The sequence below is a fragment of the Lithobates pipiens genome, unplaced genomic scaffold, assembly GCF_037356315.1.
Source record: "Lithobates pipiens isolate NorthernLeopardFrog02 unplaced genomic scaffold, aLitPip1_a1.2 Scaffold_30, whole genome shotgun sequence".
Lineage (NCBI taxonomy): Eukaryota > Metazoa > Chordata > Amphibia > Anura > Ranidae > Lithobates > Lithobates pipiens.
Genome location: NW_027507791.1, coordinates 85,565,554 through 85,587,256, shown reverse-complemented (window position 1 = coordinate 85,587,256; position 21,703 = coordinate 85,565,554). Strand labels below are relative to the sequence as shown.

Sequence of the window (21,703 nt, the reverse complement as noted above, 5' to 3'; positions counted from 1 at the left end):
AATATTTTCTTTTTTCTATTTTAAAAGAAATCCAATAAAATCAAATTTTGTCATAAATTTAAGCCAAAATGTATTCTGCTACATGTTTTTGGTAAAAAAAATTCCGTTAAGTGTATAATAATTGGTTTGTGTGATCACGGACATATGTACGCAAATGATCATGTACATATGTGTGCAGGTGATCACGTACATATGTGTGCAGATAATCATTGGGACATGTGATTTTAGTGGGACATATGTGGGGGACATGTTTTTATTATTAGTGACATGTGTTTTTATTATTTGGGGACATGTATGTTTTGGGGACATGTGTGGGGACATTGTGTTTATACTGTGTGGTGTGTTTACTGTGTGGTGATTTGTGTGTACACTAGACTAGTGATCAGTGAGTAAAAAGCTGTAAAAAACAGCTCATACTCACTGATCATCAGCCGGCTGCAGCAATCTGCTCTCCTCTCCTCAGCGATGACTTCTGTGTGAGGAGAGGAGAAGCCGATTGCCTGGCAACCGGCTGTTTGTTTACATCACATGACGGCCGTGATTGGACACGGCCGTCATGTGATCAGGAGGGCCAATCACAGAGCCCTCCTGCCGATCTGAGATGCGCCGTGTCCGGGTGACACGGGCGCATCGGGATCGCGCCGCTGCGCGGGCACGCGCGCGCGCACGATCCCGCTCCTCCTGATGGACGTTCCTGAACGTCCTATCAGGAGTAGATGGCTCCCACCCGGCCGTATATGTGCATTGGCCGGGTGGGAAGTGGTTAAACCCACAAGTGCTTTTTTTTTACCATTTCTTTATATTGGCTTTTAAAATTGACAAATGCAGCAATTTAGAAATTGGTTGAAAGGTTTAGCGCTGGGAAACACTTTTTGAAAGATAAAAAGTGCATTTTATATACATCTATATAGATCAGACCAAAATGAGGGACCAATAAGGAGGAAAGAGGGACAGAGGTACATGGCTCCTAATCAGGACAGTCTCTCGAAATCAGGGACAGTTGGGAGCTATGGCTAACTTGTTGCAACTTCACATGCTGTCACTTGCTCCTACACATCCCCTGTTCTGTTTAAACAAAAGATGGCAACCCTAGCCCCACCACACAGCACAACCCTGTCTGCCAGGGCAGTAGACCTAAACTTTTTCTTTACTGTAGTTAACGTTATTCTGTAATGCCCAAAGTTTGCTAGAAAACAAAACAAAAGTGGAGCACATCTATGGCTCCCTTCACACTGTGATTTGTCATGTGACTTTGGACATCAAATTTGCATGATAAGTCACAGCCCATTCTTTTTAATGGCACCCATTCAAATCAGTGCGACATAAAGTCATGGAAACTTTGAAAAGATGCCTGCACTAATTTGGTGCAACTTTTGATGCAACTTATGCCGCGTACACACGACCATACTTAGATCCGATAGACTTTCGACGGAGTTCTGACAGAGTTCTGACAGAGTTCTGACGGACTTTCCGAATGAACGGACTTGGCCACACACAATCACACCAAAGTCCGACGGATTCGAATGTGATGACGTACGACCAGACTAGAATAAGGAAGTTCATAGCCAGTAGCCAATAGCTGCCCTCGCATCGGTTTTTGTCCGTCGGACTAGCACACACACGAGCGGATTTCTCGGTAGGAACTGGGTCCGGCGGAGTTCTGGTGGAAAAATTTGAAACATGTTCCATTTCTAAAGTCTGTCAGACTTTTGCAAATCAAAAGTCCGCTGCAGCCCACACACGATCGAATAGTCTGCCGGAATTGTTCCGTCGGACCTTTGATGTTGAAAAGTCCGCTCGTGTGTACGCGGCATTAGATACATTGAGTGTAAAATCAGGTCAAAGTCGAACCGAAAGTCGCATCAAGGTCGCGCTGGAAACCGTGTGACTTTGGAAATGTGCTAATATGAATGGAGCCTTATGCCGCGTACACATGACCGGACTTTTCGACGGACTAGGTCTGGCGGACTTTCGGCGGAGGTCCGACGGATTTTCTGAACGAAACGGACTTGGCCACACACGACCGGACTAAGTCTGTTCGAAAGTCCGTTAGTTTTGAATGTGATGAAGTAAACTGGACTAAACAAGGAAGTTCAATAGCCAGTAGCCAATAGCTTCCCTTGCGTATTATTTTGTCCGTCGGACTAGCGCACAGACGAACGGTTTTCCTTATTTTTAGTCCGTCGGATAGATTTGAAACATGTTTTATTTCTAGGTCCGTCAGACTTTTGGGGAAAAAAAGTCAGCTGGAGCCCACACACGATCAAATTGTCCAACGGATTCTGGTCCACCGGAAAGTCCGATCGTGTGTACACGGCATAAGAGTATCAGCAGATGAACAGATAAATTGGAATCAATGTATGGAGCTCACCTTGGCGAGTGGCTGAGAAAAACTAATTGTGTCTCATAGCAGGAATCCACAGTGAATATCCTAGGGGTCTTCAAAAAATCTTTTAAAAAAATTGGGTGTACCACACTCAGCACCAATACTGCTGGGTATTGGTGGTAAAAACACGAATCACCATAATATTGGATTAAAAAAAAGTCCTAAATTTATTAAAATCAATAAAACCCAACGTATTTCAGAGCATGCATTGTTCCCACTTCAATGAGAAATGCATGCTTCAAAATGTGTTTCGGGTCTGTGGCTGAAAAGTATTGAAGAAGAGGCACAGCAATGGCAGCCCTCAGACTTTTATGCTGGATCTCTAAGCTGTGGTGTATTGGAATTTAAATCCTTCAATCTATCATGAATGCTGCTGCCAGGCTCATCCACCTTACCAAACGCTCTGTGTCTGCTACTCCTCTTTGTCAATCCCTCCACTGGCTTCCACTCACCGAACAAATTACATTCAAAATAGTAATAACTACTTACAAAGCTATCCACAACTCTGCCCCCAGCTAAATCACTGACTTATGCCCCGTACACACGATCGAAAATTCCGCCAGCAAAAGTCCAATGTGAGCTTTTGTATGCTTCATCAGACTTTTGCTGGCATAATTCCCGGCAGCAAAAAATTGAGAGCAGGTTCTCAATTTTTAGGTCGGAAAAAGTTCAGATCGGAAATTCCGATAGCCCGTACCAATTCCGACGCGCAAAATTCCCACGTATGCTCGGAAATAATTTGACACATGCTTTGAAGCATTGAACTTCATTTTCTCGACTCGTCGTAGTGTTGTACGTCACCGCGTTCTTGACGGCCGAAAGTTCCGAGAATTTTTGTGTGACCGCGTGTCTGCAAGCCAAACTTGAGTGGAATTCCGTCAGAAAAAACATCCAAGATTTTTTCGAATGAAAATCCGCTTGTGTGTACGGGGCATTAGTCTCAAAATACCAACCTAATCATTCTCTTCGTTCTTATCAAGACCTTCTGCTCTCTAGCTACCTGGTCACCTCCTCCCATGCTCGCCTCCAGGACTTTTCCAGAGCCTCTCCAATCCTATGGAACTCCTCACCCCAGGGGTGCCCAACCTTTTGAAGAACGAGGGCCACTTAAGCAACTTGGTAACCGGTCGTGGGCCACAATGAGCAGACGGATGACAGGCCCCTGCAGAGCGGACACAGACACAGCCCACTCTACTCTATAGGTCCTCCGATCCGCCCTGACGTAAGGGGTTTGATCCCCTTCTGTTTTTTTTTGCATATCAGATTGGTGGTAGGCGGGTGTAAAAGGACACAAATCTGTTTACATCTGCCGTTTCATAGAGGTGAATGGAGGGTCCGATTGAGTTTGACCGATTGTGTAAAAGGGGCCTTTCACACTAATGCAGCGCAGTGCACCTGTGTCTTAGCTACACTTTGCCGTACACTTCTATTATATCCTGCAGGTGTGGTGCACTTTCTGAAAGCACACCAAACCCGCAGGTAATAAGTCTATGTTTCAGTGCAGGTAACCTGAAGGTGCAGATCAGTTTGAAAGCAGCCCAGTAACCACTGCGCAGATATGCCCATATATACACTGCAATTTTAGTAATAAACTGACCTTTAATAATAGTCTTCCATTCAGGTATCACCTGCTGTTGCTGTCCCCGGCAGAGTGCATTTGGCTTTATTAACAACACAGATGCTCTGGTATGGCGGGTCTGCAATCCATGATCTGGGCTTGCCAATCTGCCATATCAAAGAAGGAGGTCGCGGGCCATATCAGAAGGCTCTGTGGGCCACATGTGGCCCCCGGGCCACTGGTTGGGCACCTTTGCCTTACCCCAATCTTAGACGATCCCTGAAAACCCTCCTCCTCAGAGAAGCCTATCCTACCCACACTTAACAACTGTATTTTCATTTTCTCCATCTGATCATCTCCCACAGCTATTATCTTTTGTTCCACTTGACTCTCCCTTCTAGATTGTAAGCTCTAATGAGCAGGGCACTCTGATCCCTCCTGTATTGAATTGTATTGTAAGTGTACTGTCTGCCCTTATGTTGTAAAGCACTGAGCAAACTGTTGGCGCTATATAAATCCTGAATAATAATAATAACACATGAGAAAAGTATGGCAGAAGTTTTTTTTTACCTTACTGCTTTCTCTTTTTCTATCCCCACACCCCCCCATATATTTACCAAAAATGTTCCCACCATTGGGGGATCAAAAAAGAAGAGGATCAGGTAAGTATACCATGTTTGTTATAACTCCCTTTACAATTAGGGTACTTTTAAGTAACATAACTAGATCTTGTCCTTGCCCCAGCCTGTAACTGGACAGGGAAGAAGCAGTACACCAATGAGCTCCTTTCTCTGTCATTCTGCTCTCTTTTCCTATCACCATGTTGCTTGTTAGTACATGGGAACTGCAGCACAACCGATTGTTTTTTTTGTCTTTTTGATCTCTCAAACTCTCAAATTCAACTGCTTACGTGGGAAAAAAATAACTAAATTATATCTTTTTATATCTGCTTGAAATTGAGCTTTGAGGAATGAAATCTTGACTCAAAAAACGCCATGTGCTTGTGTTGCATTACACATTTGCTTTTGTGGAGGTAACCAATCACTGGTGGTTTAAGTTTCAAATCCGTACATCATTATGAATTCTCAGTAGATTTTGCTAAAATATTAAAAGAAAATGTAAGATTAGAGTCTGTTTATAATAATTTCACCTGTTTTCAGAAGAAATGTGCTAATTGTGTTTGCAGGTTTTCCAGGCAGATGATACTGCAGTTTTTACACCTGTGTGATGTTAATGAATTTCCTCCATTTTTAGCGCCTCATGGGAAGATCTTCAGCAGCTCACCAAAGAGAGAGGAAGACGTCTTAGGGATGCTGAAGCTATTCATAAATGTTTCTGGGATCTAAAAGAAGCCCTCACTCAAGCTGAGGTAAATTATTTCACTCTTGGTTTTAAGTCCACCAAAAAATGATAGGTAGATGATGCAAAGATAAACCAACTGACAATTTCCTTTATTTCTCTGGAACTTGTGCTAAGTGGTAAGACATTTGTGAATGCTTGAAATACAGGGTCTGCACACTTGTGGTCATACTGAGTTCTCATGGTCCATGTTGAATTTTTTCATTTATTTTATTATATGGAACATGAAAACGGAAGGTGCGAGAACATGCAAAAGGTGGACAGGAACAGTCGAATTATGTTGAAATGTTCAAGAGTCTAAGCCCTTGTACACACGGTCGGAGATTCCGACAACCATATCCGTCGGATTTTGTCTGTCGGATTTTGTCTGACGGATTTTGTCTGAAACTGTTGTATACACACGGTCAGACAAAGTTGTCGGAAAATCCGATGTGATGACGCTATTTCGTTACGACGGGACTATGTTCACGCTAGTAGCCAATAGCTTTGGTGTAGGAATTTGATCTGAGCATGCGTGGCACATTGTCCAATCGGAATTCTCTACACGTGATCGGAGTATGTCTGATCAGAGCATTTTGTCTGAAAATATTTCCGGCAAGTTGGAAAAGTTGGTCTGACGGATATTCCGACGGAAACATTCTGATGCAGACCACACAGTCGGAATATCCGACAAAACGCTCCGATTGGACACATTCCGACGGAATCTCCGACCGTGTGTACAAGGGCTAACTCAGGCCACCAGCCTGCTCTATAATAAAATAATAATTTTGGACTGAGCTACACACAGTAAGAGCATATAAAGGTGCATCACAAAAAAAATTAGAATATCATCAAAAAATGTATTTATCTCAGTAATTCAATTCAAAAAGTGAAACTCATATCTTATATTGATTCATTACACACAGAGTGATATATTTCAAGAATATCTTTCTTTTAATTTTGATGATTATGACTTACAGCTAGTAAAACCCCAAAATTCAGTATCACAGAAAATTAGATTAATAATTTTTAATCAGGGGTCAAGTGCTGGGGAAAAAAGTGTGGGAACTCTCACCCAAGATCCACTCCCCCACCAAAAAAATAAATAAATAAATAAAGGTACGCTCATATGCATATATATTTCACAGAAAATACAGTACATATATAGTAAAGTGCCAGTTTACAAATACAAAATAAGTTAACTTGTCAAACAGAATAATCAACACAATGGGTGATGATCTTTCCCTCGCAGGGAATTTCTAACACAAATACACCCTGTTCCAAATTCAAATACAGCAAATTAGAAAATATCACACAAACTGGAATAACGTTGCCCTTGCCGTGCAAGATTATTGGCAACGGATCAAAAAACTCATGGATCGGATCATTCCTTGGATCTGAGTCACAGATCGGATCTTTTTTCGGATCAGCAAATAATAAATTTGCAAAAACCTGTGAAAAATGTCACCACCATATAGTCCCCACTGCAATATACATCTCCCCTACTGTAATATCCACGTCATCTCCCCCAATAATATTTTGGCTGAGCATGGATGGGTATGGCTGGGTATTAGCAGAATATGTATTGGCAGGGTAAGTATTGGCAGGGTATTGCAGAATATTGGCAGGATAAGTATTGGCAAGGTATTGCAGAGTATTGGCAGGGTATGGCAGATTACTGCTGGGTATTGCAGATTATTGGCAGGGCATTGCAGGGTAAGTATTGCAGAGTCTTGGCAGGGTAAGTATTGCAGAGTAAGTATCGGCAGGTTATGTATTGCAGAGTATTGGCAGGGTATAGCAGAGTATTGGTGGAGTAATGCAGAGTATTGGTGGAGTAATGCAGAGTATTGGCGGAGTATTGTTGGAGTAATGCAGAGTATTGTTGGAGTAATGCAGAGTATTGTTGGAGTAATGCAGAGTATTGGCGGAGTAATGCAGAGTATTGGCGGGGTATTGCAGAGTATTGGGTAATGCAGAGTATTGGCGGGGTAATGCAGAGTATTGGCGGAGTATTGGTGGAGTAATGCAGAGTATTGGCGGAGTATTGGTGGAGTAATGCAGAGTATTGGCAGAGTATTGGTGGAGTAATGCAGAGTATTGGTAGAGTAATGCAGAGTATTGGTAGAGTAATGCAGAGTATTGGTGGAGTAATACAGAGTATTGGCGGAGTATTGGTGGAGTAATGCAGAGTATTGGTGGAGTAATGCAGAGTATTGGTGGAGTAATGCAGAGTATTGGTAGAGTAATGCAGAGTATTGGTGGAGTAATGCAGAGTATTGGCGGAGTAATGCAGAGTATTGGCGGAGTATTGGTGGAGTAATGCAGAGTATTGGTAGAGTAATGCAGAGTATTGGTGGAGTAATGCAGAGTATTGGCGGAGTATTGGTGGAGTAATGCAGAGTATTGGTAGAGTAATGCAGAGTATTGGCGGAGTAATGCAGAGTATTGGCGGAGTATTGGTGGAGTAATGCAGAGTATTGGTAGAGTAATGCAGAGTATTGGTGGAGTAATGCAGAGTATTGGCGGAGTATTGGTGGAGTAATGCAGAGTATTGGTAGAGTAATGCAGAGTATTGGTAGAGTAATGCAGAGTATTGGTAGAGTAATGCAGAGTATTGGCGGAGTAATGCAGAGTATGGGCGGAGTAATGCAGAGTATGGGCGGAGTAATGCAGAGTATGGGCTGAGTAATGCAGAGTATGGGCGGAGTAATGCAGAGTATGGGCGGAGTAATGCAGAGTATGAGCGGAGTAATGCAGAGTATGGGCGGAGTAATGCAGAGTATGGGCGGAGTAATGCAGAGTAATGCAGAGTATTGGCAGAGTAATTTAGAGTATTGGTGGAGGGGTAATGCAGAGTATTGGCGGGGTAATGCAGAGTATTTGCGGGGTAATGCAGAGTATTGCAGAGTATTGAGTGACTAACCTGGTTTACTAGTCTTCTCGCTCGGGATAGAACTGGGTAGAGGGGAGGGAGGAGACAGTCCGTATGCCAGCGGCGTGTGTCTGCCGCTGGCTGCGCTGGAGGGCGCATGCGCACTGACTCCAGTGCGTGCCCGCGTGTACGGCCGATGTCATGTGACCGGTTGCTAGACGCGGAGCGGCCCTAGCCTAGCAACCAGTCACTGACTCGGGCGGCAGAGGAGCGGCGGGCTACGCACGAGCAGCAGGCTCCTCCGGCTGCTAATGGGAACGGCGTTCCCGTTGTGGAAATAGTACGGGAACGCCGTTCCCATGCGTTCCCGCAGGACTCGAGCCCTGTTTTTAATACAGAAATGTTGGCTTACTGAAAAGTATGTCCATGTACAGTATAGTATGCATTCAATACTTGGTCAGGGCTCCTTTTGTGTGAATTACTGCATCAATGGCATGGAGGTGATCAGCCTTTGGGACTGCTGAGGTGTTATGGAAGCCCAGGTTGCTTTGATAGCGGCGTTCAGCTCGTCTGCATTGTTGGACCTGGTGTTTCTCCTCTTCCTCTTGACAATACCTCACAGATTCTCCATGGGGTTTAGGTCAGGCGAGTTTGCTGGCCAATCAAGAACAGCGATACCATGATCATTAAACCAGGTATTGGTACTTTTGGCAGTGTGGGCAGGTGCCAAGTCCTGCTGGGAAATTAAATCAGCATCTCCATAAAGCTGGTCAGTAGAGGGAAGCATGAAGTGCTCTAAAATTTCCTGGTAGAGGGCTGCATTGACTTTGGACTTGATAACATACAATGGACCAACACCAGCAGATGACATGGCTCTCCAAATCATCACTAACTGTGGAAACTTCACACCTCATGCAACTTGGATTTTGTACCTCTCCTCTCTTCCTCCAGACTCTAGGATCTTGATTTCCAAATTAAATGCAAAATGTACTTTATTTCAAAAAGAGGACCACTGAGCAACAGTCCAGTCTTTTTTTTTCCTTAGCCCAGGTAAGACGCTTCAAACTTTGTCTCTGGTTTAGGAGTGGCTTAACACAAGCAATGCCATAGTTGTAGCCCATGTCCAGGATACATCTGTGTGTGGTGGCTCTTGAATCACCAACACCAGCCGCAGGCCACTCTTTATGAATCTCCACCAAATTCTTGAATGGCCTTTGCGTCATAATCCTCTCAAGGCTGCAATTATCCCTGTTGCTTGTGCACCTTTTTCTACCACACTTTTTCCTTCCGGTCAACTTTCCATTAATATGCTTGGATACAGCACTCTGTGATCAGCCAGCTTCTTTAGCAAAGATCTTTTGGGACTTACCCTCCTTGTGGAGGGTGTCAATGACTGTTTTCTGGAAAACTGTGAAGACAACAGTCTTCCCCATGATTGCGTAACCTACTGAACCAGACCATTTAAAGGCTCAGGAAACCTTAACAGGTGTTTTTAGTTATTTAGCTCCTTGAAGTGTGACACCATACTGTTTATTTACTAAAGGCAAATCTACTTTGCACTGCAAGTGCACGGAAAGTGCACCTGGAAGTAAAGTCACTGTAGATCCAGGGGGGATATGCAAGGAAAGTAAAAAACAGCATTTTAGCTTGCACATGATTGGATGATAAAATCAGCAGAGCTTTGACTCATTTCATATCTACCCTTTAGATTTAGAGTGACTGCACTTCCAAGTGCACTTGCAGTGCAAAGTGGATTTACCTTTCGTAAATAACCCCCCATGAGTCTACAATATTGAACTTTTTCACAATATTAACATTTTTTTAAATACTGAATTTGTTTTGTTCTTTTACTAGCTGTAAGCCATAATCATCAAAATTAAAAGAAAGAATTGCTTTAAATATATCACTCTGTGTGTAATGAATCTATATAATATATGAGTTTCACTTTTTGAAATGAATGACTGAGATAAATTAACTTTTTGATTATATTCACATTTTTTGAGACTGAGTATGTAGGCACCTCTCCAAATGATTGCGTTCAGGTGTTTTCAGTGAAGGGTACTGTTAAAGTGTTTGTTAAGGCATATATATAAGTCTATGCCAGCCCCTCTATTAGAGGCTGGCATGGCCCACTGTGTATGTTGTATTTAAAAATGGGCAGTGTAAATACGGAATATCAGCTGTCTTCAGAGCCCCTGTACTAACAATCAGATGTTCAACTGCGAAGCTATTGTATTCTGCCTCCCCGCCAGAACACTCCGGTCAGTACTCTCAGCCATTGGTTTTCCAGCATGCTCGTCTGACAGAAGCAGGCCAACATGCTGCTTCTGTCGGACCAGCTGCCATACAGAAGGGCCGTATGTTGACTTTTTATTGAACCTGCCAATGTCGCCCGACATTCGGCCCATGTGTACTAGGCTTTAGCCTCCCAGAAATCTGGCAAGAGCCATAGCCATCCCCTCCCACCCCCTACACAGGCCAGTGCTCCAGTGAGTGCTGGGGGCAGAGCAGAGAGTCTGAGACTGATGGTCCTGTCTCCATGCTCAGAACGGGGGGGGGGGGAGGAGACTGAGTGATCATCAGTGTTTGATTGCTCAGTTCTCATTGCAGAGCTGGCGGGAGACAGATGCAGCATCAGATTGATGCTGCATCCACCTAGGTGAATATAATTTTTTTTTTTTTGGAAAGCCATACTTCTCTTTTAAAGCCAGAACAAAGAAAATAAATGGAAAGTACAGTAACTGATCAGATTCATGGTTAAATTTTTCCTAAGACTGTCAGGAAGTCTGGCTGCTTTTCAATAGCCATCATCTCTTATTTTCTTCCCCTTTTGATAAACCCAGGTATTGAGGCCCCTTCATTCAAACATAGGAGCGATGTATGAACATATGTTATCTAATGAAAGTATACTTTAGTCTGCTTGGTGAGTAAAAACTGTAATAGTCAGTCTAGGCGAGGTTACTCAGATGCCGCACTGACGGGCTATCTGGTGGGCATCTCCTTTCCGGTGTTGTCTGCAGAGCAGAGGACGATGCTGGACGGGGCGATTACGCTGGAGGAGATCCAGTTGGCGATTGGAGGCCTTCAAGCGGGCAAGGCTCCGGGCGCTGATGGTCTGCCGGCGGAGTTTTACTCCCAACATAGCGATGTGCTGGCTCCTAAATTTAAGTGCCTCCTTGATGGGCTTGGAGAGGAGGACTCCCTCCCGGACTCTATGGGGGATGCTATCATTGTCCTCATTCCAAAACCGGGCAAGGACCCTCGGGATTGTGGGGCTTACCGTCCAATTTCTCTCTTGAATGTGGACGCCAAGCTGTTAGCGAAGATTCTGGCCACTAGATTGAATTAGGTAATTTCGACCCTGATTCACGCCGATCAAACGGGTTTTATGCCTGGAAAAGGCACCGATATCAACATTAGGCGTCTGTTCCTTAACCTCTCTATAGCTCATGAGACACCGGGGTCCCGTGCAATTGCTTCTCTCGATGCCGAGAAGGCATTTGACTCGGTGGAGTGGGGCTTCCTCTGGGGGGTGCTCGGTTGCTTCGGGTTCGGCCCTGTATTTACGAGATGGCTTAGATTGCTTTACAGGGCTCCCAGGGCCAGGGTGCGCACTAACGCTTGGCTATCGGAACCCCTCTCTCTTCAGAGGGGTACCCGGCAGGGGTGCCCTCTATCGCCGGGGTTGTTTGCCCTGGCCCTGGAACCCCTGGCAATCCTCATTAGAGAGTCATCGGTCATTAGGGGTTTTCGGAAGGGGGGCCTGGAAGAATGGATTTCCCTGTACGCCGACGATGCCCTTCTCTATTTAAACGATACGGGTCCGTCGCTATCGGAGGCTCTCGAGATTTTTAACGAATTTGGTTCCTTTTCAGGAATTTGTATAAATTGGTCCAAATCAATCTTGTTCCCTGTGGATGACCGGGCACCCGCGCCGGCCGGTGGTATCCCACTGCAGAGGGCTACCGAGTTCAGATATCTCGGGGTGACGGTGACTAGGGATCCTGCCCGGTACTATGCTCTAAATGTGCTCCCTCTTCTCCGCACCCTGCGGGAGAGGTGCCAATCCTGGTCCGGACTCCCACTGAATCTCATAGGGCGCATAAATATTCTGAAAATGGTACTCCTCCCTAAATTTAATTATATTTTTCGCAATTGTCCTAGCTGGATTCCGGGGTCTTTTTTCAGGGAGGCGGATAAGCTCATTGGGTCTTTTATATGGAACGGATCGTCCCCCAGGCTGGCTAGGTCAGTTTTACAGTCTCCAACGAGTGTGGGCGGCCTCTCTCTCCCCAACTTAAGGGCCTAATACTGGGCGGCTATACTGGTTACGGTTTCGTGGTGGTTTGCGGCGTCGAGGTCGAACGGGGCTGTGAGACTGGAGGCGGCTGTTGTGGGCTCGCTTGCGGACTTGCAGGGGCTGGTTTACAGGGGGTGGCGGTAAACACGGCACTCCCCGGCCCGACGAGGACGACGCTCAGGGTCTGGCGAGTAGCGGGGCGAAGGTTTGCGGAACCGAACTGCTGGTCTCCGGCCCAGCCACTGTGGGATAACCCAACCCTGCCGCACTTTAGGTCAATCCCGGATCCGCAGGTCTGGGTGCGATTCGGAATCACTACGCTGGGGGATATCCTGTCGTCGGGAGGGTTGCTCCCTTTTGCTCGTCTGGCAGAATCGCACGCCATGCCTGGTTGGATGTATTTCAGATACCTCCAGCTGCGCCATGCTGTTAGAGCTCAATTTTCTGTACCCCCGACCCTACAATTCACTCCACTTGAAGAATTATTCACGGGGGAGGGCCCTAAAAAACCTCTCTCGGATCTGTACCGGGTGGTCTTCCCGGCTGAACCGGCGAGGCTGAATCTGCTGTGGAATAAATTTCAAGCTGATATCCCTGCCCTGGAGAGGGAGGACTGGGAGGAATGCCTGGAGAGGGGCACTAAACTGGCCATATCAGCGAGTGATAAACTCATCCAGACGAAATTTCTCCATCGGGTGTACCTCACTCCAGTGCGTTTGTCAAGGATATATCCCACTAGAGACCCCTATTGCCCCAGATGTCGAACTGAGGTTGGAACGTACCTGCATATGTTCTGGGAGTGTCGGCGGCTGGAGGACTTCTGGTTGGGTGTTTTTGATCACTTGAATATCCGGCTGGGGTTAGGGGTCCCTCGGACCCCTGCACTAGCCTTATTGGGCATTCATCCAGATGAACTCACGCCATACTACTCTAAGCTATTGACCTCCTATCTCCTCTTCTATGCGAAGAAGGCGATTTTGTGTAAGTGGCTCTCGGAGCGCCCCCCAAGTGTAGCCCGATGGGAACGAGCAGTTGATGCTGCCCTCCCATTATACAAGCTAACGTACCATAATCGGGGTTGTCCGTGGAAGTTTGACAAGATCTGGCTCCCGTGGACCTCCGGGACAGCCACATGAGGATGGAGTTGGGATCATGGATTGCCTGCCCTTCAGTTTCCTGGGGTTTGCTTCCCCCCCCCCCGTCCTCTCCCCTCCTCCCCCTCGGTGGGTCCCCCCCCCTCCCCTCGTGTTCCCCCTCCATTGCTCCTTCCCCCCCCTCCCCTCCCCATCTCCCTTCCACTGATGCTTACTGGGACGACCTAAGCTTATTTATTTGGGTATATCTCCTGTATTGTGTTTGTTGACGGATGATCTGTTCTAGGCCTCATTGTAGGGGTATTCGAATATCCTTCTTCTATTGTATGACACTCTGAACTACCATACTAATCTGTAACTGCTTGTCTGTACGATTGAGTTGTTCCTATGCCTTATTTTGTTTTGTATTCTGTTGTGATATCTTTGCAATAAAGCACTCCTGTTTTTAAAAAAAAAACTGTAATAGTCAGGTTCTCGCGGTTGTTTTTGAGAAGGGCTTGGTGAGATAGATTAATCTCCATATTACAGTAAATTGTATAGTTATTTCACAGTGGGCATGCAGATAAGCACAGACAGGCAGAAAAATTGCTTGTATTGCTCATAGTAACTAGCCAAGCCAGCTTTTGCTTTGTAACCTTCAGTGTAAAAATGCAACCTGAAAACGTTTTGGCTGTTCTGAGCAGAACCATATCATTTATTTCCTTTTAGTATTTGTAAATTGTCTCAAATATATACCGTATGCTCATGGGATAAGTAGTTATATGTGCATTTCTTTTCCCCTAATTGCTCGGCAGGAAAAATCCAAAAGCATTCCGGATGACATTGCCAAAGACCTTAGCGGAGTGCAGTCCCAGCTGCGTAAACACAAGGCCCTGGAACATGAGTTGTCTGGGAATGAGCAGCAGGTAAGAGATTCATTACTGTGCATGTCTGGGAACATACATGGTTATCATACCAGCCCTGGCCCCTCTACACACAGCTCTGCCTACTTTTGTATGCCTGATGTGCTACAGCTGTCTCTGATGGTCAGGCCAGTCTGCTGACATTTCAACAGGGGGCATAGATCATGTGATAATTGCGCTTAACATGCAGAATAATGGAGAAGGGTTGGCTGCCTGGAGGTTAAATGTGCTGACTGATTAAGCATAAAACCATGAAACTTGATGGAGACGCCGGGCTTGAATTTCTCTGTAAGCTCCTTGTGTCATTGAACAGTTTCGGATTGTCACCTCTTGTTCTGGGCACCAGATTGTAAGTTCAGAGGAAAAGTGTGCCTTAGAAAATTCCATGTGTCACATCAATGAAAATTGTTTGTGTTATTGGGACGGTTTAAATGGAGTGCGTATTCAGATGAGTCCTATAGCCAGTAAACCGAAGATAGCATACAGATTGTATTAAGCTTAATTGATTAAAGAATTCTGCCCAGAGTTATTGGTTTAGTTTTTCAGGTGAACAATATAGGGCAGGGATATGCAATTAGTGGACCTCCAGCTGTTTGCAGAACTACAAGTCCCATGAGGCATAGCAAAACTCTGATAGCCACAAGCATGACACCCGGAGGCAGAGGCATGATGGGACTTGTAGTTTTGCAACAGCTGGAGGTCCTCTAATTGCATATCCCTCATATAGGGAAATTATTATCCCTATACAGTTCAGTTTTTAAAACAATTTGAAATAATTATTGATAAGCAGAACATTTGGGTTTAAGTCAATGGGAACTAATTGAACTAATTGTTTCAAACAGTAATGGCTATTTGCTAGGCAAGGGATTATCAAATAAATGGAGTGGGGGCTGGGCACTGCCTTACGGAACATTTACCAAAGCAAACATTTTTTTTTTAATCCTGTTTGGTGGGGAGCAGTGATTTTAGTAATGCTGGAGGTGAAAAATAAAAATGCAAAATTCCATTAAATAACATGGCTAGGAGATGCCCTGACCCCGCCTGTGATAATGCATATCTTCTCAATGTATACAATACAACCTACTACAGCAAAACTGACATTTAAAAATAAGGTGTGTTCCAATTGCAGACCAAATGACAGTTCTCAGCCGCTTACTTCTGTCTGTAAACACGGTGGCTGGGGATTCTGTTTATTTATCCTAGATCCTTATCATAGAGGAGGGTCTCATATAGATGTTAATAGGGGACCTCAATGCAAGCAAAAAAGATGCATTCACCCCTTCCCCTCCCCTCCAGTTCATACCATGCCCTTCTAATCTGGTATGAATTTTATAGTGCACCCCACAAACACAAAAAAAAGGCATGAGATCCACACTAATTCTATAGCTATTGCTTCAGATCTGGTAGGGATTTTAAAGGGGAACCCCGTGCAAAAAAGAAAAATGCCCCTCCAAAAAATTCAGCCACCAAAGTGGGGGATAAGCTTCCCCTACCTCCTGAAGCATACCAGGCTACATACCTTCACATGAGTTGAGCAGCTTGCAAGGGGAACCCCCCTGCAGAGCCCGTTGTCCTTGTCCTCAAGTTAATGATAAGTGCCTCTTCCCCACAACCCTGGCTCAGTTTTTGTGACAATCTTTGGGCGCTATTTTTTTATTTTATTTTTTGCGTGGGGACCTCCTGTTTAAACCTGAAGGGCTTGGTATAGGTTATGGGGGAAACCCCACACTTTTTTTTCTTTAACTATCCCTGGCTCCTTTGCTTACATGGCAAGTGATTCCCACCATTTGTAAGAAAATGGTGCCTGTGACGGTACTGGTTGTTGAGGACCCAGCAGTGAACCCTCGGCAATCATTGACAGCAAGAAGCTGTCAAATATAATAGCAGTAGTAAAACCAGTTGTATACATGACATTTATCTCTCACCAAACTGATAGTTATTTGGGTGTACGTCTGAACAGCCAAGGTTCAGTCTGAACTTATTTTAAGACCGAACCCTAAGCTCATCCCTGGCAATCATCTTTCACAGTTGGAACTGTTGTAAAACTATAAAAGATGTAATATGATTGGTAGCTGCAATTTTCATTTTGATTATAAATACTTTAAAGTCTATGATGCATGGGCAACATTTTTTTTTCCTTTTACATAGAGTACACAAGGATGAAAACACTTGTCAGAGTGAGAAACAGTAGAAATTGAGAGGAAACCTTTACAAATTGAAGGGTGTTCTTTTCTTAATTGGAATACTACTCATACGCTTTGCTTTGGTTAAAATTTTGGAATTCCCATTTTTTTCTATCTCAGTGACAATAGTGAACAAAACATATACAGAGGGTAAAACCACTTAGCACAGGCACAGAGGACAGTAAAAACGTTTATTCCTTAGCTACACTATCCAAAAATATAAAACAGGTATTGCCTATTCATACACCTTAAATAACCCCAGTAGTGTTGGAACCATTCATTTAACAGGAGTCACTGTTTCACATGGATACCCTAATTGGTAATTCACAGTCCTTTTTAGCCTTCATAGTAAAGTCCAGGTTAGTAGTTGATATTGTTAGATGTGATTCTGAATTTTATTCTGCTGGTATTGTCTATTGAAAATAAAATGTATTCTCTGGCTCAGTACTTTCCAGGGATTGAAACCAGTCCAGAATAGTCATTCTTTGAATGTGCCAAACCTCCAAAAATGCCATCTTACATTAAGATGATTTGCCAGGGAATAGAGTAGTTTTATTTAACTTGGCAATACCTGCTAAGCCACTATTACATTTTATGAGAATAAATAGTGACACTGTGTTCATTTTTTAAACTGAAAATCGCATACTTGTTACACAAAAAAACAGCCACACTGGGCCAAGTCAGCTTTTGATACTCAGTACATGAAGACATGAATGCCAACACTCTCCTCCTGTCCCCTGTTTTTCTATATTTTTATGATTAGGTCACTTACTCAATGAGCTGCAAAATGTTTCTCAATGAGCTGCAAAAAAGAAAGGAGGATCTGTTAAATGTCAGAGGTTAAAACTATGCAAATAAAAAAAAACATGTGCTTCCTGAGGACCATTTAAAACCAACTTCAGCCAAACCATTTTTTCAGCTTTGGATAGACTTTAAAAGAAAATAAATACTTCTGTTGAGTTTTTTGCCATCATTGACACCATTAGGATAATAACACATAATTTCCTGCACCTATGGCAGCCTGTAGTGGCAGGACCAGAAATTAAAGGAGCTGTAGTCCCTAGGACATAGACTGCAAAAAAAAAACACCTGTCAAAGAATCTGTTCCTTTCCAAGACCCAAAGATGTGTTTTGGCTGGAGATGGGCTTTAAAGGAAATGTATGGTAAAAGAAATATGAAAGCTTCCATTGCGTTCCTTTTTAAAAAAAATGCTAGTTGCTTGTTGAAGCAGGTGAAATTGGAGCCAAATCAGACCTCTCAATTTGTGTACTTGTTCTGGGCATTGTAGACAGGCACCTCACAGTTTTAGAAGAACAGGTCAGCAATGGCAGCCTACATGTTACATTAGCACAGAATTCCTTTAAAATTATTAAAATTGTCTTTACATTACTATATTGCAGGGGTAGGGAACCTATGGCTCTCGAGCCAGATGTGGCTCTTTTGATGGCTGCATCTGGCTCTCACCTCTAAATCCGTGGATTGCGTAGTGTGCCGATCCATGGATTGAGCCCATAGGAAAGGCCGCAGCTTTGGTCTAGCACAGGAGCTGCAGCCATCTTGGTACACCCGGCGGCGGCCTAGGTGATCGGCGCGCTGACGTCATCATCACCCGCCTGAACTGCTCGTGGATCTGCCTGCCTGTGTAGTGGTAAGCAAGCAGACAATCGTAGGGGAGATGTGGATATTACAGTGGGGGAGATGACGTGGATATTACAGTTATAATTGAAATTAGTCGATAAATCGATGAAAAAAAAAATTAGTTTTAAACATATTGTATGGTTCTCGCGGAATTACATTTTAAAATATGTGGCGTTCATGGCTCTCTCAGCCAAAAAGGTTCCCTACCCCTGCTATATTGTGAAAGCAGCACTTCATATTTTATGTTACTTTATATTTTATGTTACTAAAATTCAATCGAAAATGTGTATGAGTCAAGTATGTTGACTGGTAGAGTTTGGCTTTATCTGGTCATAGATATGAAAGAACCATGGGAATATGGAATCATGATTCAACTATCTCACAATATCTACTGCTTCAACTTCAACCAGTAACAGGAAGTTTTGAATCATTTATGCATTGCAGTATAGGTTTAGCAATAGTAAAGGTAAAGGACAATAAATACATTGCAGTCAGTTTAGCCATAGCTTGTCCGAGAAAATCTTAACTCCACAGCCTCCATTTTTGTGCACCTCATCCTATCATGTCTACTCATCATTTTCCTGCACTCTGTGTTCCTCATCATATTGAGCCCCTACGTCATTCACAGACTCTTTATTATATTTTGAAAATAATATGAATGGTGCAGTTATTCTATTACCCTTGTGGAATCAAACCATGCCCAAACAAAAAATTAGTTTGGAATCCTGTATAAAAAAAGAAAAGAAAACAAGTCCAATCAACATAAAGTCAAAGGATGTGCACACCATGCTTAAAATAATTCAAAATTCCAAGTATTCATTCCAAGGTGGACTGTTACTGATGGCTGTGCCCAAAAAGACAACTGCTAAATATTTCTTACATGGATTTTATAGCTGAAAGAGAAAAACAGGTCTACTCCACACCTACAGGTGAAATGGCCACTCACCTCAAGAATTTGACCACACAGGTCAAACAACGCTTACACGATGAATCAAGACGGTTCTCCTTCGATATCTGTGATACTTCTCCCCAGTGTAATCAGGGTCCCAAAATCATGTATCCACCTGCGACATTTTGATTTGCGGAAAGATTAGAGTAACTGAATTTATTCTCTCTTGAGAAGAGGAGATTAAGGGGGGATATGATCAACAGGTACAAATATATAAGTGGTCCATATAGTGATTTTGGTGTTGAGTTATTCACTTTACGGTCAACACAGAGGACAAGGGGACACTCTTTACACCTAAAGGAAAAGAGATTTCATCTCCAAATACGGAAAGGTTTCTTCAAAGTAAGAGCTGTGAAAATGTGGAATAGACTCCCTCCGGAGGTGGTTCTGGCCAGCTCAGTAGATTGCTTTAACTTCCCTGGTGGTTTTCCCGAGTGTGGCTCGGGGTTAAATTTCAGTACCATTAGCGGTAACCCCAAGCCACACTTGGGATTGCATTGCAGGATCCTGGTGCAGTGTACTTACCTTGCTCCCAGGGTCCTGCGATGTCCCCCTGCTGTGTCTGCGGGCTGTGACCTCCGCCCGATGTCCTGTGTGCCGGGCTCCGTTCCCTGCGAGTGTTGCGACGCACGTGGGAGTAGCCCGGCAGCAAATTAAAAAATGTTTAAATTTAACACACACAGTACACTGTAATCTTACAGCTTACATTACTGTATAAAATCATTTCACATGTCTTTTGTCCCTAGTGCTTTGTCCAGTGCCCTGAATGCAGTTTTATATTATATATACTATTCTTTCTGACTGGAAACTTGAGATTGTCCATAGTAACTAAAAAGTGTCCCTTTACGTCAAATTGGTTTTAGACCAGCTAGAAAACAGTCATAGTAAATTAGAACACTTGCAGAATTGAGTGATAGTGAATCACGGGGAAATTAATTTTATTATTATTATATTATTATTTTTTATAATTATTTATAGTTATTTATTATATTATAATTTATGATTTTGTGTTTGAAACTTTCATACCCGGATGTCTACTAGACTCTTGTTTGGACAGATTTAAGTGTGTTATTGCTAAGAATTACAGGCCTACAATATAAAACGCCAAATTCCTATGCAAAACAATTGTACCGCTTTGAGCAAAAATCTGACATAATCATACCACCAGGGAGGCTACGAAAGGCCTGGATTCTTTCCTAAATGTACATAATATAAGTGGGTACTAACATTTATAGGTAAAGTTGATCCAGGGAAAATCCGATTGCCTCTCTGGGATCAGGAAGGAATTTTTTCCCCTGCTGTAGCAAATTGGATCCTGCTTTGCTGGGGTTTTTCTCCTTCCTCTAGATCAACTGTGGGTATAGGATTGGGCATATGGGATTGTATGATGATATTTTTAATTTTATTTATTATTTATGGTTGAACTTGACAGACTTGTGTCTTTTTTAAACCTGACTAACTATATAACTATGTAACTATGATTTGCAATCTCTGGCTCCCGTTTAGTAGATTTTGAATTATCAATCGCTGTAACAGCTGCCATTTGTAGAGCAGATCAGAAGATGCCAGGCAGGGTGTGGCTGGTTGCCATGCGTAACACAGCACGCAAACTCCATTGCTGATAAACTGCTAGGATAGGATAACAGGAGTTTAAGGGCAGAAAAAAAACGCCCAAATTCACAAAAACATGAGTTTACCAGCAGCAGTGTGCATGAAGCTTTACACATTGTATGTCTTCAGGGTCCCTTGCAGAGTGACCAGAAGTAACAGCGATGTCATGTTACATCTCCTGTTCTCCTGAATGATATTAGATGCTGGCAGACCTTGAACATTAGACTCTTCCAGATCTGGTAAGAATGGTCACCAGGACAGAACAAAAGAATCTCCTTAGTGGTGACACAGACAACAATAAATACCCAATAAGGTTTCTAACTGTTCTCTTCTCTATCCAAACTATAGTATAAGGTAAAAGTCAAATCAATTGTACAACTATACCACTGCCATGTCTTACCATACCATTCCTCTTTTAATATCCTCCAAAATTAAATAATTCTGGCATTAAACAAGATTGCTTCTACTGAAGAACAGTAATCTAGTCCTATAATTCTTTGACGATCGCTTCTACAAATCGCTAAGACTTTTGCCTAGTAACACAGACCCCTATAGTTGCTTTACTAGTGTACATGTCCAGAAAGAGCAAACACTATTTTTAAGGCGCTGTGGAGGATGAACATGTGCTGTAAATGGCCCATAAACACTGCAATCTAATTTTGGTTCCTGAAGGTCACAAGCAACTGAAACGTGGAATCAGATTATATTTACTGACCTTAAACACCATTAATGTAATGATTTTATATCTACGGCACACTATATAGGCAAGAAATACAGAAATATAGATTCTAGTAGAAATGCAAATTTAGTGCTTACTTAGATGTTCATTTCGTTTAAACTATAGCTAGAACTTTTTGCCTTTAGGGCA

At 43.4% G+C, this 21,703-nt stretch overlaps 1 protein-coding gene across 3 annotated transcripts in view; it reads left to right on the top strand.

The window, feature by feature from the left end:
- SPTBN5 (spectrin beta, non-erythrocytic 5) overlaps positions 1 to 21,703 on the top strand; it is a 404,631-nt gene that overhangs the window by 161,811 nt on the left and 221,117 nt on the right. For all 3 annotated transcript variants that reach the window (XM_077464540.1, XM_077464541.1, XM_077464539.1), the window contains exons 30-31: positions 5,199 to 5,313; positions 14,346 to 14,456. In XM_077464540.1, coding sequence (XP_077320666.1) covers positions 5,199 to 5,313; positions 14,346 to 14,456 — 226 coding nt within the window. The remainder of the gene's footprint in view (positions 1 to 5,198; positions 5,314 to 14,345; positions 14,457 to 21,703) is intronic.